General features: G+C 53.3%; 1 protein-coding gene across 1 annotated transcript in view; it reads left to right on the top strand.

Annotated features, from left to right (window-relative positions):
- The window catches only part of Timp2 (TIMP metallopeptidase inhibitor 2), a gene marked incomplete at its 5' end in the record, with an annotated part of 40,176 nt that overhangs the window by 19,444 nt on the left and 6,185 nt on the right, over positions 1-14,547 (top strand). The window contains 2 exon segments of the mRNA NM_001173024.1: positions 9,160-9,260; positions 11,137-11,245. Coding sequence (NP_001166495.1) covers positions 9,160-9,260; positions 11,137-11,245 — 210 coding nt within the window.

Below are 14,547 nucleotides of genomic sequence, written 5' to 3'. Positions count from 1 at the left end.
CACAAAGCTGGGAGCATGGGTTACCTCTGTCCGTTACCACACAGCCACATGCCACACACCAATGTTGGGTTTACCTGCTTTGAATTTTGTAAGGAAGATAATGTATTTCGTGTGGCCTTTTGGAAGGTTTTCTTTTCCGGCCTCCGCACAGTTCCTGGCACCTGTCCCCTTGTGCAAAGGCCCGCTTTCTCATTTTCTCTGGCTGTGATAGCAGAGGTGTCTCTCCCACCTTCCTTTTTAAGACCATGGCTGCTTTTGTTTAATGCCTTGGTTTCTGAAAAGAGAACCAAGTCCCCAGTGCATTTGGATCAAGAGTCTGGGTGCTGAGAAATGCATTTGTGATTTAATCCCAACTTTGGGCACCGATTTTTGTTTCAAGTGCTTCTGGGGATTTTGAAGACCACAGGCAGGATGTGGGTGCGGGAACAACCCCATCTGTGACCCCTTTTCTCCCATCTCTGCCCTCCTTGCCTGCAAGAGGTGACCTCCTCTTGTAAAATGTGTCATTTATAAATCCTGAGTGCTAGACACCATGTCAAGGAAAACCACAAGGCTCATGGTCCACAGAAGTGACAGGTAATAAGGCTCATACTGACACCTGGGGAGCCACAGAGCTACAGTGAGATGCTGATGTGGACCCTGAGCACAGCACCGAGCAGCCCGAAGGAGCCCCTCTGACAATAGCTCATGAGAAGGCAGGGGGTGCAGTGGCTGTGAGGGAGCAGGCCGCGTGGAACCGAGGTCCTCATGACAGCCTGAAACCACAGCCTCAGAAGAGGATGAGCCTTGTGGGTGAAGGTTATTTTTGTTCCATTTGCAAAGGTAGTGTTTGTGGCTCATGTCTTCTGAGTGAGGCACTGCCCCTTCTTGGTCCCGCTGGAGCTAAAGGTAGGTGTGGAGATAGATGGGCAGCAAGACCTGGTGAGGGCTGACTCATCTTTGCCCCGACAGTCACACCCACACTGTCCCCTGGCAGCAGGTTGCGACACCTTGGCCTTCTCTGCCTGTCTCTGAGAAGGCCAAGAAGGATGGAGTGGGCACTAAATCAGCCCTCAGGACTCCACCCACAAAAGCAAGATGGCTGCCCAGAGATTCCCCATGGAGATGTCATGGGCAACTTCCGTCCCACCCCCAGGGCCCCGAGTGTCTCAGCAGGCCCTCCCTGTCATCTTGAAACAGCTGGAGAGTGGTGCACAGGGCTCTGGGACAGGCAGGGGCCTCCCTGGCCTTGCGTTTCACACACTCAGCAGCCTTCACGAGGAGGCCGTGCAGTGGGATGGTGAGAACCTAGGCTCTGTCGCCTGACAGCGGCTTGGCGGAGACTTGGACGACATGTCAGTATGTCGGTGTTTCCTCCTGAGCTGTGACTCTGCACCTTACCCTTGGGCCCAGGTTCCAGCTGTCTCTCCCATACCACCATTGTCATTGGCCTGACTGCGCAGGAGTAACAGGACCCACGGGGGCTAGGCTGCCGGGCTTGGGAGTCTAGCTTGGGTCAAGCTGCCTTCCCTCTCCAGCCTCCGTAGGGCTAGGAAATGGGAGGCAGTGCCACCCGAGGGGTCCAGATCCTCTTGGAGCTCTGTGCAGAGCGCTGCCCAGGGATGAGGAAGCTGCAGACATGGGGGATGTGTCTTCCTCCTCCTAAAGTACTTTCGGGGGCCCACCCTGTGGGTATCCCTGGAGCACTTTGTGTTCCGGAGTGTGCTGGTGGTTCTTTGCATCTGCCCTCACATTTAGGGGACAGAGTCCCCATTCCCAGCTCAGTGTTTATTAGAACCCTGGTCATTGGTCATTTCCTTGGGTGCCGCTCCATGGCTCATTAGCCCCAAATCATAGCAACTGAGATCCACTGCTTTTGAATGTGACTCAGGTGTGGCCTGCTGTCCTTCCCCATGTGGCCCTGCTTGTGACCAGTAGGCCCATGCTAGCAGATAAACACCAGGATGAGGAAGTAGCATCTACAAAACTGACTGGGGCCCTCTCTGGCCTGCAGGAGTTCCTCCAATGAGCAGGAAAATGGCAATGACATGAGGACAAGGCCTCTGAAAGGAGGTGGACAGTGTTTGTCTGCAGCTCACACTGGAGAATGGAAGGTGATTTGGTCTCCAGGGCAGCCCTTGGAACAGTCCAGCTAGAGACAGTGGGCTGCACGGATGGGGTGCAGGAACATGACCACAGTGTCCCCAGCCTGGTTCTGCCCTCCTTAGAGCCTGGGAGCATCGTGCACCCTGGAGTTGCAGCCTTCACGTCCTCAGTCCTGGTGCCCTAGACTTGCAGCAAGTCGAGCTCAGCCCACGGGCTGCATGCCTTAGGGTCCCACAATGGGCCATGGCTGGCCAGCTGTCACCATTGACCAGGCCTGAAGCAAGGACCCAAGGGTCCAGCCCTGTGGTTCACTTCTGGAAATGAGTCAGTAATGAGGAATGGGGACTGCCTAGGGTCACACAGCCCTCAACAGCAGTTGAGGCAGGGATCCTCATGAACCAACTGTGCTTCTGTGCTGTCCTCCACCCCCACCCCACAGTCCGTGGGCAGCAGGGGTTGCAGAGGGCCAGTGGGGGTTCCATGAGTGCCCTCTGTGCTTACTCTGCCTCCTACCCACGCCCACTGGACTCCAAGCTGGGCTTTGCAGGGCTGAGCTTGGCTCCTGCGAGGGCTCTTGGCGGAGAAACTGCAGAGCACAGTTCCCTCCACAAAGCCACACTGTTCTCAGCAAACCCTCCCAGGAGCGGGAGGCATTTTTTTCAAATGATTCAGCAGCACGTGAATGGGAAGGGCTGAGCCCAAGGCTCTGGCAGGAGAGTCACTGGCCCACAGGGAGAGAGAGGGAGGGTGGCAAGCCATGGGTTGGGGTCTTACCAGGGACAGAGGGTAGGGGCAGGGTCCTGGGGGCTGGAAGGCAGCAGGAAGGCTGGACAGGGAGGCTGAGGCTTTTTTTCTGCACAGCTGAATCACTCCCAGGGGGAGCCAAAGCAAATGGGCAGGAAATGGAGATGGGAGAGCTGGGTCTCCATGGAGACAGGCATCCAGTGGACAGCCACTCACGTGTGCAATAGAATCTTGAGCAGCCAGGCAGGCCTGGCACACTGAGCAGCTGGGGCCAGCTCGTGGGTGGCACAGCCCAGAGTTGTGTGCTCTGCTGTCCTCTGATCTGTGCCTGCCACCCCCTTCTCACTTGCTGGTCTACCCTCTCCCCCTGTACCCCAGTCTCATCTGCTGAAGCAGTTCTCCAGGTTTAAGCAACATGACCAAGTCTTGTCCTCCGTTGGACAGGCCCAATCCTGTCGCAAAGTTGGGGTGTTGTTTGGCTCTTTCCATGAGCCCAGTCTAGTCCTTTGTGCACTGCTCCCCAAGCTCCTGGGGCTGGAAGGGGTTTCGGGTCTCTCTCAACTGCTACAGGGAGGGAAGCAGCCCAGGCCCCGCCCACCAGCACAGGGCTGTTTTTAATTACTAAGTGGACGGCCCCTTTTTGGTCTCTTTTTCCCTAAAAGGAGCAGACTTGGAGATCTTCTGCTCTGCTGACCCAAAGGGGCTGGGCATGGAGGGGCCAAGACAGGGCAAAGCTCAGTGCTCAAGGGGAGCCTCCTAACTGTCCACCCAGGGCAACTGAAGAGGACAGCGAGGCCAGAAATGGCAGCTTGAGCTGGACACCAAGCCCGTGTGCTGGTTCATTGCACTTCTTAACACCTGCCACTTCATCCCCACCCATGTCCTGTGTCCTCCTCAGCTCTCAGAGAAGGCCACGGTCTCAGGACTTAAGAGAGTCAGGGCAGGTCTGCAACCCTTGGAAGCCCAGCCTCTTTTCCCAGTCACCATCTGCCCATCCCAGCAGTGCTCATAGCCACCTCTGCCCCTTAAGCCAGGAAGGTCTGCCCATCCTGCTAACATAAGTGAACAGGGTCCCAGCAGACAGGGCCCTCACTATGCCCCACCTCACAGCCCAGCGAGGGGATTCAATTACACACCCCTCTCAGATTGCACAGTCACCTAAGAGCTGTGCCCCAAATATATAACTAACCCTCTTTTTGCAACTGTGCCTGGGTAAAGCCATGTGCTATGTGGCTGGACTTCTGTCTCTAGTAGAGAAGTGGGGAAACTGTGCCCTAGACCTGGACATCTAGAGTTCATGGGACACTCAGGCCCACCCTCCAAAAGAGGTAAAACTTTGGCCAGATTAACCTAGACTCAAAGGTCAAGCCAGGCAGCTTTGGCTGGATCAAGCAGCGACATGGTGCTGAGATGACAGCCTAATTCCAGATGGCTGCCACAGGTGGTGCTGGGACTTTGCTACCTGTGTGTGATTTGAGGGTGTGAATGGCAAGGCACGTGATACCCCTTGTCTGCAGAGTATAGACAAAGTATCTGGAACCTTACAGTCCCCCTGACAAATGTACTACCTGTAGATACCCAGCACCTCCTTGAAGCCCACAGCATCCTCACCAGGGAGAGAGCATCTTCAGTTCTTCAAAATGGTCTGCATGGAATTCTACCCAGGGACAAGGAAATGGGCCACTGACCTTGGGAGGACATTTGCAGTTTGGCCCACAAGGTGGGCCTTGGGACAGGCCAATAGGGCCTTTGGCAAATACGCTGAGACACTAGAGGCCTCCATTCCACCCCAGAGTGGGGGGACCATGAACAGATGGGGTGCTTTCCCCAGGAACCCATGGGTACCCTTCCCAGAGTGCAGCTGGAGCCTACAGAAGAGGACAGACAGACGGGTTGGGGGCAATGCCTGCTGGTGACCGGGAGCAAATCCTCCACCTCATTCACTGCACACACAAGATACAGATGCTCCAGTGCTGGATTTTGACTTTGTATTGAGAACATTGCCGAGTCCCGGGGAATCCCCGTACCTTACTCTGCAGACATTCAGTTTTGAAGGGCTAGGGTCAGGGCCGCAGGATCAGCATGGGGGCCACTGAGGTGAGGACATGGGTATGTGGATCTCAGGTCTTACATCCCCGGACTCCCCTGTGTTCCTGGGCTGCCAGAGTGGCCCAAGGGGAGACTGTCGCATGGGAATTTGTTTACATGCAGGGCATAGTGGGGCAGCATAGTGAGATGCAAAGAGAACCAGACACCTAATATCTCAACCAAGACTCAATTTTCCCCAGGAACTTCCATGGGGCTTCCACAGGTACAGTAGAGTCCCAAAGATGTCAGTGTATGTCTGGACATAGCGGGGCCACATGTAGGTGGTGGCCGAGGATATCCTGAAGAAGGAGAATGGGAGGAGCTGGGGTCTCAGCAGGCTCTGGCTGGAATCTGTCTCACGTGCTGTGTCCCCTGGTGGCACCCAGGATTTCCAGCCACCCACTTATGTCTGTCCGCTTCCAGTGCAAAAGCAGGAAGGTCTCGGCCTCTGTTAGTCCTCCCAGGCCGTTACTGTCAGAGCCTGAACATGGCTGACTTTCTGCCCACCCTGTCCCTTTCCATCCCCATGCTGGCTGGGTACAATGGGGATTGATTTTGCAGGCTTCTCCAAGGGGGGAGTGGCATCATGCGGTGTCCTCAGCCCACAGGCGGGGGCGGGGGCTCTGCGGTTGCATGTACTTTGAATTTAGTCGATGGCTGTGCATTCCAGTAGCCAGCGTCTGGCAGGGAATTCATCAGCCAGTGTATCACCCTCGATCTTAAACCCAGATGTTGTGTTAACAGCAGAGGGGAAAGAAGAAAGAAGCAAACTCTGAGCCATTTGGAGGAAGGCCGTGGTTTGGGGGCACAGAGCAATTAGAACACGAGTCTGCACAGAGATTTCCCCTCCCATGCTGCCTCTTGTTCCGGGAGTGGGGGCAGGGAGCAGGGCAGCCCTCTGGAGGGGCGTGGACAGGACATGGGCTGACTCCAGCCTGGCGCCTGACAGGGAGACACATATAGGTGCCTGCTGTCCTGCGGAGGCTGGCTGTGAGGCTCCGATGCTCCAGCCCAGCCTCTCTCCTCCTTCCATGGCGGGGAAGGGGGGGGGGGTGAGGAGTGGGGGAGATGGGGGGGTGTCTGTTTGCAGAGAGAGTCTCTCAGAGCTGATTCCTCTTTGCCTCCCCCTCACCTTGTGGTCCTGAGAGCTGAATCAGTGAGTTACATCCCTAGTCCTTTTTAAATGTTTTTAAAATTTTGAGGCAGAATCTTGCTAAGTTGCCCAGGCTGGGCTTGAACTTGCATTCATTCCTCTGCATCAGCCTCCTTGAGTGCTAGGATTACAGTGTGTGCGCCACCATGCCTGGTTTCTTTCTGTGTTGTTTTGTTTGCCTCTCTTGATCCTCCTTTCCTTCATAATCTTTTATTTCATAAAGGGGATTGAGGTGTCTCCCAGAATTCAGAGACTCCAGAGGATGAATTCAGATCTCCATGGACAGCTAAAAGCAGCCCAGTTAGAGGAGGGAGATTCTTGAGTGACTGTACCCGCTGTCCCTCCTCTACTTCCCTGTAGGTATCTGGCAGGCTCTGGTAATTAACTTGCTAGTGTGAACCTCACAAGTCTGCCCTGAATGCATCCCTCAACCAGTCTCTTCTCTGACAATTTTAAAAAGGAAAGAGGGATTTGCAGGCACCCCAAAGCAGACAGGCTGGCTAGCAAGCTGCATCTAACCTAGCCCCGGGAGTCCACTTGGCATGTGACCAGGACCATGTCCCTCTGCCCCTGGCCAGCAGGATACAGCCTTGCAGATCTCTCACCTGCAGGAATAGGAGAATCTGCCCTCTGTCTTTGTAGTCTGAGATCACACAGCTGGGAAATGGCTAAACATCTCTTTCATATAAGGACTCAGACTCACATGGGAGCTTTTTCTAAGAAAACAGTGCTTGACCCTGAGTGCATGGGTGGTGATGTGACCTTTTGGTTGCTTCAGTGTGAGTTCTGATTGCCAGTTATTGTGCATCTTTATGGGCTAAGCCTTGTGCAGTGTATGGACCACTGGAAAGCAGTTCCAGAAGGTTTCCAAAATAGGTGGGTGGCTCCATTTGGCCTTGACTGCTTGCTCCTGCATGGATTACTGTGTGACATAAAGAGCAAACTCCTGACAAAGGTCATCTGGCCTGCTTACCGATTTGCATAAACATGTTTTTTGTGCAGCATTGCAATAAGAAATTTAATTAGGTGCTTAGTAAGAGGGACCAATGGTAAACCTCTTGGGGCTGTCAGGCTCAGCCCTGTTTGGCTGCTCAGACATTAGTTGAGCCCTGCTGTTGTATCCCTGGAAGGTAGCTTCTCCCTGTTAGGACCTCCTGGAGCCCTGGGCAGACACTTCTACAGGTGTTTGCAGCGGAATGGATGAGAAATGAAGATTATTCTGAGTGCTACCAGAGTATGGGCTTTCCCAAAGAAAGACCGGAAGAGGCTATTTTGCTGTGTCTTGCAGGACAAAATAGAGGTTCTCTAGGCAGCAGGGGAGAGGTGGCTTTTGGGCAGAAGAAGTTTGCCTATTTGCAAGAACACTTGGGCATGTTCAGGGAAGGGCAGTGATCGGTATTGGGAGAACAGAAAGAACTGGGCTAGGGATTGTCGAGCAGCAAGGGCAGCCGAGGTTTTTGGCTGGCACCGAGTTGCAAAGAGTCTCATATTTTAGGGAAAAGCAATCAGTAGCCAAGGAAGATGTCTGAGGCGGAAGCAACATGACTGTAAACAGGCAACTGGTGGGTGTGGGTGAGAGGATGGTGTGGGGACTCGGGCACCAAGGCAGAGCCTTGGTTCTCAGGTGGCCTGCCAGGTGGCTTTTCCCATATGTGGCTTTTCAGGGTAAGGCCTGGACTGGCTTGGAAGACAGGAACCTGCAGCTTGAGCCAACATGACAGCTCTAACAGAAGCAGCAATGGGGCCTGGGCCCAGGCCTGGGCGGAGCCATGCATTATTGTGTGGGACTCGGGAGAGGCTGGGATCCAGACCATGTATCTGGGATCAGAAGGATGGGTGCAAAGGGGCTCCAGTGTGCCAGACCTCCCTGCTTCTATGGGAGTAGAGTTTCTGAGAGACCTGAGCTGGTACTGTCTCTTCCCGAATCACTCTATCTTGCTCGTGTGCACAGTGGTTTGCCCAGGGTGACTAGCACACTGCATTTGGAAGGCAAAGCTTTTAAAGCCATTAAAGCAGGCCATGCCACCAGTGCATGACCTTAAAGGGAGGGAGGTGGACCTGTCCCTGTGATAATGAACAGCTGATCCTCGTTGTCAGGTTACCAAGGAGGGAACAGAGGCTGGGCTTAATTACTTAGAGAAAGCTTTCAGGGCATGACCCATCCGCAGCCTCCGGCCCCAGAACCTGGAACCTCCTGGACCCGCTTCTCACATTCCTCATTTTTCCTTTTTCCTTTTTATCGGTACCGGTACCGGGGATCGAACTCAACGACTGCCTGCTTGTGCGGCAGGTGCTTATGCTGCTGAGCTAAATCTCCAGCCCCCTACACCCCTCATTTTTGCTTGTGATCCAGAGCGCTCTTGTGCTCTGTCTACCCTTCTTCCTTGGTACCTGTCCCTTAGTTTTGCCAGCCTTGATCGTAGCATTCTTTGTAACCCATGTGTGCCCCATGAACTATGACACTGTCACTCAGCTCTGGCCTGCCTCGCCTAAAGGTGTGTTGCTCTAAAGAATCCTCCGTAGGACATTTTCCAGGAAAACTTTTAGACAGGTCATGGAGGGGGCATCTGGATAGACCCTACACCTAATGCGCTGACACCCCTTTAAGGTAGGTTACTCCCTGCACTCAGCTCAAAATAAGCCTGTTCTCCAGTATCCTAAGGATAAGGGTAGCGGGAATGTCCCCACCCCTGCCTGAAAAGCAGGGCTGAAGGCCAGGCCGTTGGTTTATCTGCTGTTCTGTACACCAACACACCCACTTTTGTGGGAATGAAAGCAAGTCTTTGAAGTATGCAGTCAGCAAACAGCTTCTGGGTTAAATCAGTGGCTTTGCCTGCTGCTGGGAAGCAGCCTGGGCTCATTGGAGGCACTGTGAGCCCCAGGAATCAAGAAGGATTCTCACTGGAGAAGCAGCGATAGAGAAAGGGCCTTTATACCTTCTCTCCCAGCTCACAGATTCAGGATCATCTCGCCCCTGGTTTCACAGCAGGGGTGAAAGGTGGGCTCTTCTTCCCTAGAGGCCCCCTCGCTAGCAGAGCCCGGATGATCTCCCAGGAACTCCCCTCTCTCTGCGTCTTTGTGTTTTGCAGTGATCAGGGCCAAGGCGGTCAGTGAGAAGGAGGTAGACTCTGGGAACGACATCTATGGCAACCCCATCAAGAGGATCCAGTACGAGATCAAGCAGATAAAGGTAACGCTGCCCGGAGGCGTTGTGAGCTGGACAGACTTCGGCCAAAGCCTGAGTCTCCTTAACTCAATCCTGCAAGCTACACAGCAAAAAAGGAAGATTGTCAGGCTATGACCAGGTCCCATCCTCTTTAACCCACAAGTGCCTGGATAGCTGAGAGGAAATAGTGTATCCCTGGTGACTTCAGTCCTCTCAGAAATGTGTCTATTTTGATGGATGGCAGATCGGTGATGCAGCTTCTGGCTGGGTCCCCAAGGGCCATCATGTCTGCAGCAGCTCTGAGGTCACAGGCCTCTGAGAGGGAATAAAAACTCAGTGACCCGCTATGTGTGTGGCCAGGCTGGCCGCGTCTGCTTTTGATTCCATGAGGAAGAAGCATTTGGAGAAGGAAGACTCCTGTGGCCAGGGGTAGTTAAGGACAGCTTCCTGATCGCTGTACTGGGGCTGAGTCTTTAGCAGATAACTTGGCAGGTGCCGCAGGGTCCCAGGTCAGAGGGCTGCAGGCCAGGACATTGTCCGTGCATGTGGGCAGAAACCTAGGGGTGGGGGAGAGGGAAAAGGCTGGATGCTGAGAGTAACTGTCTTGGCCTTTGAGAGAGAAGAACGTCCCCAGCCACAGGTACAGGAGCAGCTATGGGGCACAGTAGAATGGCCATCTGTATTGAATTTTGTTGCAAAATTCTTAAGGGGAAAACAAAAAATTTGTGGTATTGGGATTCCTACCCAGGGCCTTTACACTAAGCTACATTCCAGCCCTTTTTTGTTTTTTAAAATGGGAGGCAAAGTCTCTGAGTTGCTAAACTGCCCAGGCTAGATTTGAACTTGCATTCCTCCTGCCTCATGTTCCTAGAAGCCTGGGATTACAGGCTTCGGCTATCAGACTCAACCTAGAAAATACATTTGATCAGAAGGCCAATGGAATGCTTCATCTTTACATGTAGCGCTTCAAGATGACGACCTGTCTGTCAGTACTTGAGGCTTTTTATTTCTGAAATAGGGGGAAAAAAATTTGCTCTTATAACCTCATTGTGGATGTTAAACACTAAACAGCGCCTGTAGCCCTTGGGCCAGCAGTGTCACTGAACACAACATGTTAAATTGCCACATCGTGGTGACCTTTCCTGCTGTGGGCTGGAGTGGAGCTCCTGGAAGCTGGTTAGTCATGACGTCAGGGATGATCCCAGTCCATCTGGGTTTGTTTACTAAAACTGTCCAAGACTGGGAGTGTGGCTTGGAGGTAAAGCAAGAGGCCTTGGGCTTGATCTCAGCATACACACAAAAAAAGCCCCTACCAGGGAGCTGGGAAATGCCCCTCTTCCCCTGGGCTGCCGGTGTGTTCCAGGGCTGTAAATAAATCAAACACTGAGAAGTCAAACCCTCTGGACCTTGGAGTTTTAATGCTGATTCTGAGATGCTTCTCTGTTCTTGTCCACCCTGGGCAGCCAGCAGCCCATCCGACTTCCTGGAAATAGGGCTGGTGTAGCTCAGTGGGGATACGGCCCTGGCTTCAACCCTCAGCTTCGGAAACAAACCAAAGAATGACCCAATACTGGACTTTTAGAAAGACCAGGGTCTGCCACAGTGGGCCTCCTTCCTGAGAATTCATCGAATGCTCCCCAGAGATTCCAGAAGGACCTCAAAGGGGTGTCTGAAAAAGTTCCCTCCAGGCAAGTGTTGTGCCCACTTGACGAGAGCCACTATTGCAAGCAGACAGAGGCCTCGGAGAACACTGGCCTCTAAGGAGGCCATGGTACATTGCTGCCTCCTTTCTGGACCTTTCTACTGTTCCTGGTGCGGTCTGGGCCACCCAGGTTCCTGGTGGAGTGGAATTCACTGGCCCTGCAGCCCTTCTTTATGGACACTGTCTTTGTCTTTCCAGATGTTCAAAGGACCTGAGAAAGACATAGAGTTTATCTACACAGCCCCTTCCTCGGCAGTGTGCGGGGTCTCGCTGGATGTCGGTGGGAAGAAGGAATATCTCATTGCAGGTGCGTTGGAGGGGAACCCTGGCTGTCGGAAACCCCCGAGTACAGGGAACTTCTGCCAGAACAGCTCCATGGCTTCCCATTCTCCATCCTCCTCCCTAAGGTGCAAGTGCCTCACACTGCCCTCTAGAGTTAGCCTGGCCAAGCTGCAGAGATCCCATGCTCACAGCTACCAAAGGAGGGGCCAGTCCTTGGTCAGCCAGCTTTGAGGGTACGGTTCCAGATGTGGCGCAGGGTTCATCTCCCGATGGACCCTGCTGCATCTTTGTCCAGGCTGAGGCTGTCGACTGTGGAACCTCTCTGCTGGGCCTTTCACCTTTGTCTTCCTTCCCTGGGCTCTGACCCAAGGTGACTGTGTTCCAACTGCTTTTCATGCAGACCCTATTAAATCGCCTATGAAAAAGGTGCAATTGTGACCTCATTTCATAGGAGAGAAAAACTGAGGTTTGGTAGCACATCCCAGATGCAGGGACTAGCCTGGGGTCGGCTTATACCTGCTCCAGAGGGTCAATAGTGTGACATTTTCAGTTGTACAAGCTGTTTGATGTCATGGGTTGGCAGCTTGAAATTGGTTAGGGTGGGAGCATTTCCACTGTATAAATTGACAAATGCTACACACTGGAGTTGGTGCAAGACATTTGTCAACACTGCTCTGCAGTGTCACTATTGGAACAGGGCCACCAGGAACCCTGTCCCATCTCTGCCTACAGAGCTCAGCTCCTGACCTGCAGATCCTACTGCTTCCTTCCTCCATGCAGACCTCTCACTACCCCACATCTCTGCCAGGGTGCTCCTCCTGCGTTCCCCACAGGAGCTCCTAGGCTGCCTCTGGACCAGCTCAGCCAGCCCTGATGGGCCCAGCATGCAGCCAGGGCTGAGAGCCAGTGTCTAACCAGAACTTTCTCTGGTCCAAGTCAAAGGCAGAGGCTTCTAAGGGAGTTGCATGCTCCTTGACATCACACACTCCACAGGGTGTGCCTGGGCAGCTGAGACAGATAACCTGCCCTGCAGAGGGCCCTTCCGGGCACTCTTTCACCTCCAAGGGCCTCTGTAGTCAGGCAGCCCCGCCTCTTGCCACAGGTTCTGAGCCCCAGGACACTGCCGTCTGGTCCATGAGACAGGAGGTTCAGCCTGCTGGACCCGGTGCTGGAGAGCAGACCTCAGGCTGGGTGATACACAGGGTGGCTCTGGTGTACACGTGGCTGTTGCTCCCCTGCTGCTGCGTGCACCCCCAGAGTGAGGATGCTGCGGGCTGTTAGGAGAGATTGGTCCAGAGTGGGGCAAGACAGAGCCGTACGTAGGTGGTAGTGGCCCCGTGACTCTCACTGATGGTCACTCTGATTTATGTATTTGGGGGATGTGGTAGAAAAACTGATCTCATTCAGTCTCTTTTCTGCAAGAGAGGGCTCTCAGTGTAGTGCCCCAACCTGTGGGTCAGTTGCTGCAGAAAGCATCATCTCACTGCTGTGTGCAGACACCATGGTTTCCCGCGCTTCGGAAGTCAGAGGCTTCCTCACTGGTACTCTGTTTGTGCCTTGCACTGTCCCTACACAGACCCTTGACATTGTCCCCAATGTCAGGAGAAGACAGTGCAATAGTGCAGTGCACGCTGTATCGTCCTGCTGACGCCTGAAGCCACCTGAAATATGGCTCCACAAACAATAAAGATTGAAAGCAGCGGAAGGACAGTCACTTGGTAACCAGGTGCCTGTCGCCTTCTACTCTTTCCTGTCTACTCCTGGAACCAAGCAGGTCCCATGAAGTACATTCCAGTCTCTTCACTGGCCATGAGTTCTTCCCCCTAACGTGCCGCATTCTATGTACGTACAGCATAACACACACTGTTTCTGTGGGTAGAACACTCACTGTGTTGTGTGACTGTCACTGTCCAGTTCCAGTTTTCTCATCACCCCAAACTGAAACCAGCCCCTTAAACACCCCACGCCTCCCTTCCCTGGCTGCTGGCGCTGCTCTTCTGTTTTCTATCTCTGTGAAACTGTCCGTTCCAGGGACTTCCTGCGAGCCAGTCACGCGTCCTTTTGTGTCTGCTTTGCTTTACAGAGCACACTGTCCCCAAGGTCATCCATGTTGTACCGTATGTTGGACTTCTACTTCCTTTTCATGTGCATGCATTTTAAAAAAGATTTGATTCCCCCCCGGCTTTGAATTTTATGCTTGATTTCGTATTAACAATTTCATTAACTGCTTAGCATCTCAAAGGAGCACTCTGAGTTCCCCATGATGCTGGAGAATTAAAGGTGCCAAGTGCTGACCCTTGTACAGAGGGAACAAATGGGATGGGAGGCAGTCCAGGGAGATGCTCGGATGCGGGTTCCCGAAGCACACCCATGCACTGGGACCTGTTTTCCTGCCAAGTGAGAGGCCTGGTGGTCTCTCCGTGCCTCCTGCTGAGGATTCTGTGATTCACCTAATCCAGATTCATTTAGGGCAGCTGGTAGTTTTGCTTCTTAACTGCGCAGAATAAGAGTCTGGTGAGTTGGGTTAGGGTTGCCCCTGGGGTGGGGGAGCAGGAGAGGTGGTCTGGGAAAAGCTGAGTCAGCAAGGCAGCAGTTCAGGAGAGGAAGCTTGGTTTCCAGAAGGATCCTCAGGGGACTCGGACAAGCGTGTGCTTAAGACAGCCCCTGGTCTGTCCCCCTGGTGACCATTCTTTGAGGCACTTGGCAATGACACGCCCACAGGGCAGCCGCTCTCTCTTGAGGGTGCGCTACTGCAACCTCCTTAGAGCAGAATTCAGGCCCACGTGTCTCTGGGCTGACTCACCCATCACCCCACAAGCTTCTCTGATCCCACTTTTTCCCAGGCTCAGTCAGGTGACTCCACAGTAACTCCGGCCTTTCCTTCCCAAGGCACAGAACCTACTTCCTGTTCTCTGGAGTCGGAATGAGCCAGGGGCTGGCCAGGGATCACGGGACACAGTCAGCCACTTTGCCAGCCAGCACTGACCACACAGCTCAAGGCAGCCCGTCTTTCCGGGCGGGTGACTCAGCTTCACATGTTGAGCTGGGAACCAGGAGGACTGTGTTCGGGAACTCTTATAGAATTGGCCCTGTAATTTCCTTTGCAGTCCTCTTCTCCAAAAAGGAAAAGTAAACATACAACCCTTACTTAAACACATTTTAATTCATTCCTGTTTTTCTGTATCCAAGACTCGTGCTTTGCTTTTTTTTTTTTTTTTTTTTTTTTTTTTTTGTGGAAACAAATCTCTATGTCATGTAAGCCTAAGCAAGTCTTAATTATACTGAGAGGGGTCTCTTAACATTCAGGGGTGCTACACCATTCATAGT

This window comes from Cavia porcellus, unplaced genomic scaffold (assembly GCF_034190915.1).
Source record: "Cavia porcellus strain 051 isolate PalLab524CR breed Dunkin Hartley unplaced genomic scaffold, mCavPor4.1 scaffold_32, whole genome shotgun sequence".
Lineage (NCBI taxonomy): Eukaryota > Metazoa > Chordata > Mammalia > Rodentia > Caviidae > Cavia > Cavia porcellus.
This window is presented reverse-complemented; position numbering and strand designations above follow the sequence as displayed.